This window comes from Symphodus melops, assembly GCF_947650265.1.
Source record: "Symphodus melops genome assembly, chromosome: 2".
Taxonomy (NCBI): Eukaryota; Metazoa; Chordata; class Actinopteri; order Labriformes; family Labridae; genus Symphodus; species Symphodus melops.
In genome coordinates, this window is record NC_136692.1 from 6085942 (window position 1) to 6100421 (window position 14480).

Genomic DNA, 14480 nt, shown 5'->3' on the forward strand with positions numbered 1-14480 from the left:
TGATTTTTTATTTATTTTTGTTTTTTATATTTTGTGTAATTTTGTATTATCTATGCTTGTTGTAGTCAGTTGATGTGTCTATTGAAACCTCATTACTTTGCTCATTTACTTATTTTCTATTGTATTTTGTAACTGTAACTCCTATGCCTTTTCTGGTTTGTATCGTCTAATCCCTTCTCCTTGTTCTCATACTTTGTCATGTATATAGCGCCAGTTTGTCATTCTATTGCACCGAATAAAACATTTGCAATCAATGTGTACTTTGGGTTTTAAATCCTTATAGAAAGCTGTGCATGTTGTTCATTTCCTGAGAAATAATGAACTGCAACTGTTTTTATTAAACACTGAACTTAACACTCAGGCCTTTCAATCGCTAAACACGAGCTCACCAGTTTTCATTGTTAATCTGATCCCCGAAGCCTGGAGTGTCAATCACTGTCAGCTTCATCCTCACTCCTTTCTCCTCAATATCTGGGCAAAGGAAAATACATCCATTACTATTTATCACCCACACACACAAACAAGTACAGAAAAAAAAAACTCCAGGACTAACATGTCAACAAATAATCATTATATTTCAGATATAAGCTTCACAACATGATCAATGTCCCACCGTGACTGATGGACTTGATTTCAATGGTCTTGGGGATCCTCTCCTCTGGGTTGGGCTGTGCTGATTTACGGCTCACCTTGGATTTGAACAAGGTGTTCATTAGAGTGGACTTTCCCAGACCGCTTTGCCCTGAGCAGAAAAACATAAAAAACACAAACCTGTCAGAGAAGCAGAGAGCACATTGACTTGTGTTTTTAACACTGAACGGTCACAAGAACAAACTCAGGGAAGACAAAAACCTTGTTCCACTGAAGCAAAAAAGTCTGGTAAGTTTTATTTCTCCAAACACTGAACAAAGCTGAATATGCTCATGACATCATCGCCAATGTATGTGTCGAAAATGTGTGTGTAGTTTTCTGTGTGTTAACAGACCATGACGACAGCTGCAGGGTCAGACAGACAAGCTGCAGAGGCCAAGAGGACAGATGTATTCTATAGACCACACACACACTACACACACACTACACACACACTACAGTCTTCCCTCCACACACTAAACCTACTCCATGTAACCAAGTAAGAACCATCAATACTCTGATATCATTAATCCCTTGAGTACTGTCTGCACTACAGCATAGAATAGAAACATCTTCAAAGTGTTTGAGAAAAGACGTCAAATGAAAATGTTGCCATGATGTTTATTTATTTATTTTTTTTAAATGGGAAATAAAAAGTCTGCATCAAAACCCTAAATAAGAGTGCATAATTTGATAACAGGCCACCTGTTTGATTTAGGACTAAAGAGATTAGTCAAACACCGTTAATCTGTTCATGACGTTCCTCGTTGGTTCATTTTTTCAAATACATTTGTGGTCTAAAGTTACTGTCAGAGAAAAATCCATAGAAAAATAAGAGAGAAAACGTGGATTTAACTTTGGGCTTTTTTTTTTATTTTTTTTAAATATCATACAGTATTCAAATTCAATTTAAAAAAAAAAATGTATCCCCGGGGGGCAGTTCAAGGTTATTTTGGTATTCTACATACACACACAAAATTTACTAATTTATTTTCTTCACAATAAAGGTCTATTGATACACCCATTGGCACCTCTCTCTCTCTCTCTCTCTCTCATATACAGTTGCCCTTTAGTCCACTGAGTTGCATGCATTTAGTTGCCCTTTCCCATTCTCTCTAACACTCAAACACTGAGACACCCTTGCTGCTGCCCTCTCTAAATCTAAAGTTCAGCTGGCTAAGGGCGGGGATTAGGCAAAATCATCTCATGCAGGAGGGCACATGGCCAAGATGACAGCTGCTCTAACCTTTCGTGTCCTCACATGCTGTCCGAGTGACCACGCTGCTGGCCATCAGATTTTTCCAAACAACAGGTAAAGATGCTCTAGTTTTGTAATGTCCCATATATCTATCTCATATTATGCTGTCATTCTCATCCCAACAGCTGTAAGGACTTTTTCAGGTGGTCGTAAAACAGTCTGAAACCTACAGTGATGCCTCTGTATGGTCAACAGTAACAAACAAGACCATCTGCAAAAAGGCTGACTATTCTTATGTTGTGATTAATTGAATGCCTGTTAAAAAGACAGAAGGATGAGATTCTTATGCTAGAAATGACAACCTATGCATGGGCAGGACAAAATAAGCAAAGGGAAGAAAAAAACAAAAAAATCATACTGCGTCGTCCACAGAGGGCGCCAAAATGAACCGACGCCAACGTTTCCTCACAGGAGCTTTAAAATAGGTACCAAGTATTACAAAAACATTGACCATCATATTTAACAAAGCAGAACTGAACTTTCATCTTCTGTCTGCCAACATATAATCCAGACAGAAGTAATAATACTACATATCCAAAGTCCTTCAAGCTATCAGAAATGACTTTATGCAGGTTCAAACTCATCAGTATTCTTTTCTACTGCAGGCTGTTATTGTCTTACTCTGGAGTGCAAAGTTTGAGATGATTATTTCACAACACAGAGTTATATCATCTTACAACACGTTTTATTTCTCCTGGAGGTGTCGAGGACAACAAGTGGATACATGTCAAGCAGAAATGTGTGATGAGATAGTATTTTTTTCCACATTATGAACACTCCTAGTGTCATACTATAATGCTCTCCATGGAAACTTTCACTTCTACCCCAAATCAGTAGATCAGCATGCATTTCTTGACACCAGTATCATTTATTAGTGCTGTCCTTATAAGCCCTTTAGCTGTGCATATAACTCCATGCTGCAGGCTCGAAACATGCCATTCCAACTAAACTAGATCTCAGTGTGTGATAAAAATACACCTTGGCAGTCATGTCTCACACAGGTTTGTTTTTTTTTTCTCTGCCTGCACACACACACACACACTCAGGGATCAGTGTGTGTGTGTGTGTGTGTGTGTGTGTGTGTGTGTGTGAGAATGTAAGTGTGCAAAGACTTAACAATCAAATCTAATTGTCATTGTGTGACGGCCTCCTTTTATCCACTCAAGCGTGTGTGTTGGTGTGTGCGTACCTGCGTGCATGCATTGTGTGGGTGTATGTGATTGTTTGTTACATCATTGGCAAACAAAGCTCATTACAGGAAGGCACCGTGCTGGCTGGCTGACTCTTAACAGAAAACACACAAGCAGACTGCATCCAAGGACAGTGGAGGAGCAGTTTCAGCATGACGCGAGTCATCAAGACAAAAACTGTTTTTTTTCCCACGTAAGACAATCTAAAAACTAAGCATGCTATGTATTTCCCTTCTGGAACATTTATAAGTAAAACCTTTTAAAAGACCCACATTTGTTAGTCGATGATGTGTTCCTATTGTGTTGAAGGGTTAACATCTGATCTTGCTGATTTCTGTACTGAGTCACTGATGCAAACATTTGGAAGCAATTACAGCCTGAAGCCCTCTGAGCACTCGACTGGTTTCTTTTTTTTTTTTTTTAATCTAAAAAAAAACCATATTCAAGCTAAAAGTCATGCTCAAGGTCAGACTGGGAACAGCTAAGCCAATCTTTACATCATACCAACCTTGACCAACCTCTTTCTCATAATACGATCTTATTATACACGTTTAATAAGCAGTAAAAACACAAGGTTCAACCTTTCACAGTTTGACATGCTTCCACAATATGTACTCAGGCAACTTGAGCATAATGAGGTCATGCTCACATGCACAAAATGTTACCAGTGAAGGCTGAATTGCCATCACAAATTAGCTGCCCATGAATGTAATTTGTGCAGTCAAGTCTCGGGTTAACAACACAAAATAACACTGAAGTGTGGATGCAGTCAAATCCAAGGGGTTGGACACTCTTTTAAAACATGATGGTAAGATTGTTATCCATTCAGCTGTTCTTTAACTTCTTAGTTAGTGAGTAATTAAACCCGTCGACTGCTTTTAATGGGCTAAACGGTTGACTTTAAAGTAATGAAGCTCTAGAGGAAGGCTCAGTCAGAAACACTAGATTCTGCATGCTGGTTTATCATTGATTTCTCAAACTATGTTGCACACGCTGCCCCACACACGCTCACTCATATGTTCCGCTTGTCATCAGATGTTCTCATGACCTGCTCACATCTTTCCAATAGTACTGCTCCACTCCCTCATAATTAGCCTCTCATATTGTTGATGTCATTTTTTCTCTCTCCCCTCAGTTCATTCATGCCATCATTGCATGAAACCCAACACCTCATCATCACCACCCATCGTCTGCACAGTCTCAACAGCTTCATCATCTAATCAGCAACCCCCAAACAGCCCCACCAACAGTGTGTGGATTCCATGGGGGACGAGCTTTTGCAGACACATGTCTCTCCTGATTGAAATACTTCTACATCAGACTCACCTACAACCATGATGTTGAGCTCAAAGCCCTGCTTCATGGCCTTCCTCCTCATCTGCTCCAGGATGGCGTCTATGCCCACGTAGCTGAAGTCATTGCAGTGGCTCTTTTCCCCTTTCCCCTGTGGGATGGGGTGGTGGGGCTTGGCGGAGTCAGACATGTTGCTGTGGCTCAGATTAACCTCAGACCCTGCAGAACAAAAGAGAGCGAAATAGGACGTTTAAATGATTAAAATCCTACATGCCTTTGTCATGATTGCAAGAACACATTTGGTTGTGAAAGCGTACGCACACAAGAAGCAACTGCAGTGGACAAAAACGTCCAAACGAGATTTGAAATCTCAGACACGGCTGATTAGCTACACTAATGCAGAGTGAAGAAACCACGATACTGATCTGAGCAGTTCATTTCCTGTGTGAAACAGGATACACCAGAGTTAAAATTCAAATACATGAGCATCCGCCTTGATAAGAGACAACACAAAAAAAGGTTATAATCTGTCATTTACACTTCCTGCCTGAAACCCAACAGGGAGAAATTCATGTGCAGATGTGCATGAACACACAACATAAGAAGACAAAGTTTTCATTATTATTAAATCAAGAATTCTAGTTCTCCCAGTGGTCTTCACTCCAGTGCATTCAATAAACTGTGAACACAACCAATACATCTTAAAGGAGCAGGCACACATCTGCTCCGCTCAGTGTTGCATAAAATCTGGACAAGCAACCATCTCTAGTTTGCGGCAAAGCCTACAAGAGAAACTCCGACTCCTCTGAAATAAATGAGCTAAAGTGAAGCGGTGCAGCTGTGGGTTACACTTGATTTTCCAAATAATAAAATAATTAGGAAGACAGAACTGCTGTCAGCCACAGATCAGGGCTTACCTCACTTTCGAGGAGGATCAGTCACTAGCAGAAGAAACAGGAGGCTGTGTGCCAGGACACCGCTGTGTAACAGGCAAACTGAAAACACAGCTCGGTTAAAGTATGTGCCTGCAGCAGCAGAGACTCACACTCATCCTCACGTAGGAGGAGGAGGCAACATTTCCTGGGCTGTGACACAAACTTGTGGTGTTGTATGTGTGAGGTTTGCAGACACAGACAACAAAAACCACAGACACACACCTTAAGGAAGTCAAAGCCTTAATCCTTAACCCCACTTCTTTATGTGTATATAAACACGTTCAGCGTTGTTGCAGGAGTTCAGGTTCTGGTTAGGGTGCATCATTTCTCAAAGCACCAGCATCTTTAAGCTTTCTGCAGAAGAAATGTAACGCCTTCTTTTACTTTGCCTGTATGACATGGCACATGCACAAGCCTGAGTGATTTAAATAAAGCACAAACAGTAGGTCTACATTTTCTGATATCTAATCCGCCTGCTCAGACTTTTGTTGGTCTGGTTTGATAAGGGGGGAAGTAGAAACTGAAGGTTCTGTAGACAGTGACAGCTTGTAAAAAGACTTGTGATCTTGCTTTGGGTATCAATTACCTACTTTTAACTGCAACTAAGAAGAGAAGACTTTCCACGAGAACACCTTTGACTGCGAGTGTGTGACTTTATCCTGGGAAAAGAGTTGCTAATAACTACTGTGGGCAACCCTGGTAGCATTGTGGCGCTCCTAATTTAAGGGCACAAGGACTTGTGCTCCAAAAACAAATTTGCACACAGAGGGACTGACAGTAAAAGGAGAATCAGTGTTACCACCTTTTAATTACAAATGTCAATCAATCTGCAAGTGTGCTACGTCCAAAACCTTTTCGAATACAAAGACAGATCACTCCTTAACTTGCACATCCTAAAATATTTTACAAAAATGGGAGGATTGTTTAATCGCTGGTTTATCATGTTGTCCACTTTAGCATGCAATACAAGGTGCTTTTATTGTGGACCTTTTTTGTAGAAGTCTAGCTTACCCAAGACAGTCTGCTGTCAAACTGGTCGACTGTGCTATGATTTTATCCAAGCGCATATAGCTTGGATAAAATTCATACTGAAAATCCTGATGAAAGCATTTACCCTGATGTCTTTAGTCAGGAAATGATCAGAATTCAAGGCTTTGTTTTTGCACAATAATTTCCACTAGCAAAGATCCAGTTTCCCCTTTAGGCCAGAGATCATTTTATCAGCTAAAAGCAACCCTGAGATTCAGGAGCACAGCTCAGTCCAAGCTGTAATATGAACCTTCTGTTGATACCTCGTAATGTGAATGTTGAGCAGACTCAGAGCTGCATCTTTGTCCTCAGAAAAGCAGACACAGTGGACGGTGGTCTTGGACATTATAGAATAACCCTGATGCATTTGGATTAAATCCATCTTCAAGCTTTTGACGTGTTTGCAAATGTTTGCATAGCTCCACAAAACAACTTTTGGCTAACCTTGGCTAACCCTGTTGAGTTCAGTTGCATCAGCAGACTCTTCAGTGACAGAATGCAGATCGGCTCTCATGACATACTTCAGGTCTGCAGCCAAACTACCTGTGACTGTGCCAGCCACAAGGCCATCTGCTAGCTTACTAGGCCGCTATCTAAGAATAGACAAAACAGTCACTGTAGCATGGTGAGCAAAAGGCATGTTTGGCCGGCTGGACCTGTTCGAACCCTCTCCCGTTTTCATTGATTACGCACTGAATGAAAGTATAACCATGTTTAACTCCTATAGAACCACATTTAGAGGAACTTTTTTAGCTCCTTCGTCTGAAGTATGGAGGTGCAAATGCAGACAGAAAAAAAAGTCCCCACTGGTTGTAATTCCCGAGTGGATAGTTCCTCATCAAATAGTGTCTCCAGAACTGTTTGGTCCAAAAACACACAACAGAAAAGGGAGGAAGAAAACAGCAGTGCAGGAAAAGTTTGAAATGTTCTCAAGTCTGACAACCACCCTGTGATTCAAACTGTGCACTTTCATTTTCCAGGGTGAAGGATGAGCTAGCCAAAAGCAACCTTTATCCAAATATGTATTCATGCACCGGAGTGACAGTTCAGACGTTTCCACAACAACCCCTAAAGTGCGTCTTCATGAGTCACATCTGCTCTCCAGCATCATCATGTCCCACAACCAAAAGCGCCAACAACCTTTAGCCCTTGAGAGCTATGTTTCTGGATGAGTAACCTGATTACAAATGAACAGAGACTTACAGTGTGACTCAGATCACGACTCAGTGGCATCAGACGTTGAATCCAAACTATTCATGAACCAGACAAAACTAACTGATGCGGCAAAATAGGGCAGTATCTCTGACACTTGGGATTTTATTTCTCCAAAGAGAGTTTTTCTTGTATTTAGTTTAAGGAAAAAAAAAAAAAAAAGGCCTAACTATTCCAGAAGGGTGCACAGTCCTGTTATGCATACAGGTTCAAACATAGACCAGTTTGAACGCAAGTTATTACTTAGCAATGGAATTTACACTGACTTGAATCGAGGTGTTGCACCAGCTGAGACAGTTGGAACATACACACACTGTTGATGTTTAGGGGGTTAATCTAGGTTCAACTGACTATAAGAAAGTGAGCAGTGAGCACCAAGACAAATTTAGCTTTAAACTAAGGTGATGTGCACCTTATACTTATACACAATGTAGGCCTATCTTTTGACAGCGAAGGGTTTACACCTTTACTTAAGACACAGTGTAGGCCTACTCATAGCTGGTGCAACAGGACTGGCTGAGAGGGTTTAATCAGTTACCCTAAACTGACCCACTTTATAGCTAAGTAAACACACATTTGGCCTATTTTGCTCTCAGTTGATCAACACTTTATCTACTAATGAAAACAACTTAACCAAAACCGCTCACAAATGTTATGAGTTTCCAATGAATGCACTTCGAGGATTCTGCCCTGAGACCTTCAAAATAGGCACTGTAGGATTATCTGATCTGAGAGCTTTGTTCAATGAATGGAGATGAGTTCAGGCTTTCATGTGCATGAATGGACAGATCCCATCAAAGAGACAATTCTGGTCCTTCATCTTCAAACAAGAGCACTTGCACTTCAATGGGGGATGTTGTCAAGTAGGTCTCTATGTATGTCGGAAGATGACACTGTGCAGTTTGTTCATCGTTTATATAGCAATGAAAAAAAGTCTAGACAAAAAAAACTTGTGTTGTCTGACATGATTATCACACCGATATTTGAAAACTCTTCTGAAAATCAAATGACCTTTTCAATGATGTCGTCGTTTTTCTTTTTCTTTTCTTTTCTTTTACCCACATTTCGGTAGTGTATGGTTTCCTGTTTGCTGTGCAAAGTTGTCAAAGCAGACAAAACCACATAATCAACATCTGCACTGAAGAAATTCTTAGCTTAAAGGGGCAGGCCAAATTTGACTCATGAATGTTACATCTTGGGATCTATCTATCTATCTTGGGATCTATCTATCTATCTATCTATCTATCTATCTAAAACGTTTTTTATGATGATGGGTTTATTTTGTTCTGAAGGAACCCTGTAAAATCTGAGACACTACTCTGTGATGTCTTCCAAGTTATTTGAACATTCAGCTACAGTACTCAAGGAGCAATATGTAACACTTCTTCTGAATGAAATCATAAAATTACCTTCCCATTAGACATTAATGAAACATGCTATGTTGAAGTGTTGACTTCTCTAACAATACAGCAGCCACAGTCCTCCTCCTAAGTTTCCTTTGCAGAAGGGTCTGTATTGCTTTTTTATCAGAGAAGGCGTGCTGCAGTGATGGAAGTGAGCAAGTGAACAGGTTAAGAGAAAACTGATTTCACCTGGGCTATGAAGAAAGGTGGTCAAACTTGGATAAGAATTGCAGACAGCGTTTAGAACCTGTGTGCACATGGACTCAAGGGAGAAGACAGCTCTCTGGCAGGGAAATAGAGATACAACTTCACTCAACACTCCCATCTCAAGGCCTTATTCAAATCATCCAAACCTAAATTTAATATCGTTCAAGTGAAACACGCCAAAAACAGTCGTGTTTAAAAAAAATTACAAAAAATACATTTAGTTTTCTACAATCTGAAAACACTACATCCCCACTTCTAGCCCTGCTTTAAATTCATAATAAGGAATGACTTTGGTTGATATCGATAATATCAGTGTGGTAAATATTCTGCAGAAAGGGAAAGAAAACTGGAGGCAGAGACAAAAAGGGAATCTATAAAATGCTTCATGGCAGACACAACGTGTAATTATTGCTGATGAGCCAAACTGTTTTAATGGTGTGGTCTATGACTGACACTCTGCATAAAGAACCGGCCTATGTGGGAGGGTTTTATAGTTGACCATAATGTGTTTTCAGTTCTGGTTTCAAACAGTTCATTGTGCAAACTTCTTCAGATTTGATGTGCATGCTACATTCATGCTGATGAATTGTGAGGGGAATTCTGCTGTTGACATGCCTGCAATTTCATTTAATTGAGACCTTAGCTGTAATGTAATAATGAGCTTGTTTACTGTTATTTTCTACCTTGGAACTTTTGCATGCTATGTCCCTGTATGCTATTTATTTCTAGCGAAGGCAGCTTCTGAGCACTAGTTGTCTTCCTCGACTCCCTGTCCTGTGTAAGACTCAGCATATGGTGAAAAGCTGTCCACTCACTCCTTAGGTAGTTGTGTTTTGGGAAAAGAAGGTATCATGTCTGTTTTTCCACTCACACTCTGTTACTGTCAGCCCTTAAAAAATGTCTGCAATCTGAAAGCTCTGATATGAAAAAAACCCAACATGTTTCCCATGAGGTTAAAACTTGGCATCTCTGCCTTACTGCAGTTCTGGTTGAATACTCCGTGTGGATGTCGATGTGCATGTGTTCTTCTATTTCTCCCCCCCCGTTTTCTTTTTCTCTCTGATGCCCCTCTCTCTTCTAAACCGGAGATGATATTTCCACTGGTGCTTTGAACGCTAGCACTGAGAGGGAAAAGATCATTAAGTTATATGCTTGCTCCCATCTGGTTAAAAATGACGGAGGATCAAGACGGAATAAGTGTGGCACATGAATTACCATATGCACAGGGAAATATGAAGTACATTTTGTAATATGTTCAGTCAGGTGAATAAATTGCTTGTTTTGAGTCTCAAATAAAAGCTTTGCTTCATTTTTTAATTTGCCTTTTTTTTTTTTCATCATTTCCTCTTTATTCTTATTGGTCAGATTTTTTGGCTTAAACTGTAACACACCTTCCCATCACCAGTCAGGATGTATCCAGAGGCTGGCTGGAAGATAAGATAAAATGCTCCTTTATTCATCCCACAAAGGAGAAATTTACATCGTCACAACAGCAAAGAGGAAGGGTTGTCAGCCAAAGATACACAAAGTGAAAAAATTATATAGAACAGGAAATATTTAAAAACAGAGAATTTGAGAGCTGTAGTTGTAGCCCGAGCAAAAGCACTTTCTCCTCACTCTACTGCCTGGAAGTACACGAGCACAATGCTCAGATAGCATCTCATAGGAGCAGGGAACCAGGCAGTATTTTCCATCTCCTCACAGTGCCTTGCAAAAATGATAACCTCACTTGGACTTCTATATTTGGAAATTGAAAATTAAATAGATCTATTCAGGATTTTTATCATTTACGTAACAAACGGGAGCCGTCAAAAGAGCAGATAATCTGTGGGATGCCAAAGTTCACCTGCACCACTAGAAGAAAAACTGCGCTTTTTATGTTTTTAAGGAGTGTTGAGTACAGAGTAATACAATCCATTTTAGCTTGTAGTTGTAGCACAACACATTAAAGAGTTTGAGGTTGAATGCTTACGGAAGAAACTGAACTAAGATGGGTTAGCTAGCTTAATGCTATACCTCACGTTTTGTTTTAGAGAGATACACCACAGTTCGCTTACAATACGTAAAGACAGAGTGAGGTCCACAAAAGGAAAGAGGACGTTCTCACTGGGCTGTCATCTTCATCCAAAAGTAAATGACTCGCTTTCTCACTCCCTCATCCGCACTCTGACACCAAACAAACATGCTGATTAAAAGTCCTGACGTGTTTCTCCATCATTACAACGCCCTGTTGTGTCAAACGACGAGACATGGCGAGTTTCAACGACAGCTACAGCCGACACAAACGCACATCTGCACTTCAGAATAGGTCTAAAGAATGCTTGTGGCCCACTTCATCTTTCCGCCTTGTCACTCGTGTCGGCCCACAGACTACTCGACCCCTGGCCTGATGCGGAGCAAAGCAGATGGTGCTGCTGCTCTGTGTTAAAAAAGCTTTCCACACTGAAACTTCTGCTAGTGCAGATAATGACCTGTCCCAAAACACCTCCAAAAGTATTTAAAGGGTGGAAAGAGAGGGGGAGACAGAGCTGTAGATTGAAGGTTATTGAGGTAAAGGGGCATGACCACAGTGAGGTGAGATGTAATATTAATGCTACAATAACAGAGATGAGTTAAAAACACAACAAATCCCTGGGTCGATTGTTGTAAGCAGAGACTGAGAAAAGAAGCAGAACATAAAGCTTAACTCAGCAGGACTGTCATTGTGGTTCTGAGCACAACTGCTAGAGCCTGCTGTTCTGGGCAGCAAGCTCCACTTTAACACAAAGCTCAAACATTTCTGATAAACACAAAAGGAGGTCTAGCTGCAGAGCCATCCACGGCCGCATGCAGGAGGGGGAACGAGTACAGGGCATAGGATGAACAGAACCATGCTGCAGCCAACTAGAATGAAGTGGATGCTTTGTGTTGCGCTTAATAAGAGGAAATGAGAAACTATTCAGAGAGCCTTCTGAAAGTTTACTGTTAAGCGTGTAGCTAGTTAGCCTGTACTTGTTTATGTAGTGTTGTCTGACAGAAATCAACTCATAGTGGGTGCTGGTGTAGCTCAGTCAGAGGAGCAGTGCATGTACAGAGGTCACAGTCCTTGAAGCACTGTTTCCAACACTATCTCTCCTCACGTTTTGTGTCATGTCTGTGGTGTCAATTCATAACAAATGTTATCTCAAGACACTTTCAAAAAAGAGCAGTTAAACATTTCTTATTGTTATGCTATCAACAGAGACCCAACATGAGCATATAGTAATATTTAGCAAAGTTACAGCAGCAGGAAAAAGCTGTCCTATCCAATTTTTATGAGTTCATTATTCAAAATATCTTTTAAAGAACACTTCTTAAATGTAAGCTGGAAATGATATAATTTGTGATAAGCTTGTCGTTTTAATAACGCCAGTGACAAAGTTCACTTAAATTCATTTCAACATCCCGAAATTAAGAACAACAATGTGACATATGAGCCATAATGCCTTGAGGTATCACACTGCTTCAGGGTTGTAGATGAAAGCATCACACATGCCCTTCCCCTCCAGTGATGACAGGCCTGCAACCTGTCACCTCTGACAGGACATGACACGTCTGACTTCCTCCCCCCTGAGACACACATGCAGAACAGAAAACATCCTCCATCTGCAGGCAGAGAGAGTGAGATGCAGTGTGAGACATGCTTCCTTTTGACTATGTGCTGATAAGGCGAAACAAAACTGAGTAACAATATATAGCAGCCTTCTTTTAAATTGAAGAACTAAGACTATGGGATTGTCTCACACATGGAAACAATCAGCTAGAGGATAAAGATGCAATGCTATGTGGGAAAGAATATTTTCAAACAAACCTCCTGGTTGTTTACTGTAAAACATGCTCATCATGCATCTCCTCCTCTCCCCTCTGCCTTCAGGGGAAATTCTTTGGTCAAAGACACGGGCTGAAAGTGCAACTGAATCCCACACGATGGGAACAACAGGGTTTTATTCTACTCAAGGGTGGCTTTCCCTTTGAAGGATCATAAAGGATTTGCACCTGCATTTCATGTTTCTTGAAATAGATCAACAGACAAATGAATATGATATAGGAGGAGTATAAAGGCCTCACGTAGCTAAGATATGAGGCAAGACTGCAGGATGATCACTGTCAAAAATAAATCCAAATCACTGTCTGAATTCAGTGATACTTTGGTGGTATTGTGACACTGTGACTCATGTGTAAATGTGATCCAAAATCAAAACCTGAAAATCAAAAATGTTAATGGGGAGCAAATTCACAATTCAAGATTCAAGAGACAAAAAAGGAGCGCTCCATTTGGTCGGTTTCTCTAGATGCACCATCTGAAAAAAGCATCTATTCAGACCCTGAAGTGCTGAGCGAATGAAGTGCATGTGACACCCTGAAAACACGAAAGATCTTATTTCAAAAGTTTTACTGTCCCCAAGGGCTCTGAACTGCAGCTAAGTGGCAAACCGCAGCATCATTTTCTAATTTTTCCCACCAAAAGAACCTGAGAAGAGAGAAGGGATTGTACAATTCCCTGTGGAAAGGCCAAACGCAAAGTGAAAACATGACCTGTTTGACTCCTCACCTCCCCTTGAACTTGGCAATTCACTCTCTGGAGAGCGGACACAGGGGATTGTCAAAATTAAATCACGTCAAAAACAGCTTTGCTCCATCAGTGCCTGGCTAATCCACTGCACTGGATCAAAGTCAGGCTGCAAACGCTGTCTGATGTGACGAGTGCTGGAGCTCCAGGAGAAAACACAACGAGAGAGAGAGAGAGAGAGAGAGAGAGAGAGAGAGAGAGAGAAGGAGATACAGTGAGAGAGGCCTGGAGACCTGAGATCTTTAAGAGTAATAAGGTCCTTTCTGATTGGTCAACACTCAGCCCCATTATGGCAGATTGATTATCCATGCATGCTCCAGAGCTGAAGACACACAATGGGACTGAAAGGGAGGAAGAAAAGGAGAGGGGAGGAAGGGGAGTGTGTGAGGAAGAGGGGGAGAGTGGTTGTGCTCGACCCCCCAAACTTTCTCTGATGGCTGAACAATGGAAAAGCCGAAAGATTGTGAAAGAAAATTCAAGAATAAAAACAGAAACTACACAGAGTTTGCTTGAGCTTTCCTGCCAAACACATTCTCCAACTCACAGATTTAAAACGTTAAAAGAATAGTTTCCTGCACACATGACACACATGGCAAACTAACTTTGAGACCAACAGCCACTCCATCTTGTTTCTCTTCCTCCTTCCCTCTTTTCACCGTTAATTCTCTCTTACAAAATCATTTAGTTTTACTCTTAACACAGTAAAGCACATGGCAAACATTAAAACCTGCAACT

At 40.8% G+C, this 14480-nt stretch overlaps 1 protein-coding gene across 7 annotated transcripts in view; it reads right to left on the bottom strand.

Moving 5' to 3' along the window:
* Window positions 1–14480, bottom strand: part of septin9b (septin 9b) — a 74353-nt gene that overhangs the window by 12908 nt on the left and 46965 nt on the right. For 5 of the 7 annotated variants that reach the window (XM_079336968.1, XM_079336969.1, XM_079336967.1 and 2 more), the window contains 3 exons: window positions 4405–4590; window positions 614–742; window positions 390–471 (listed from right to left, as the gene is read on the bottom strand). In XM_079336968.1, the coding sequence (XP_079193094.1) occupies window positions 390–471; window positions 614–742; window positions 4405–4590 (397 nt within the window). Of the gene's footprint in view, window positions 1–389; window positions 472–613; window positions 743–4404; window positions 4591–5288; window positions 5367–14347; window positions 14469–14480 lie in introns of those variants that run through there. The other 2 variants (XM_079336973.1, XM_079336972.1) reach the window with 2 other exon arrangements.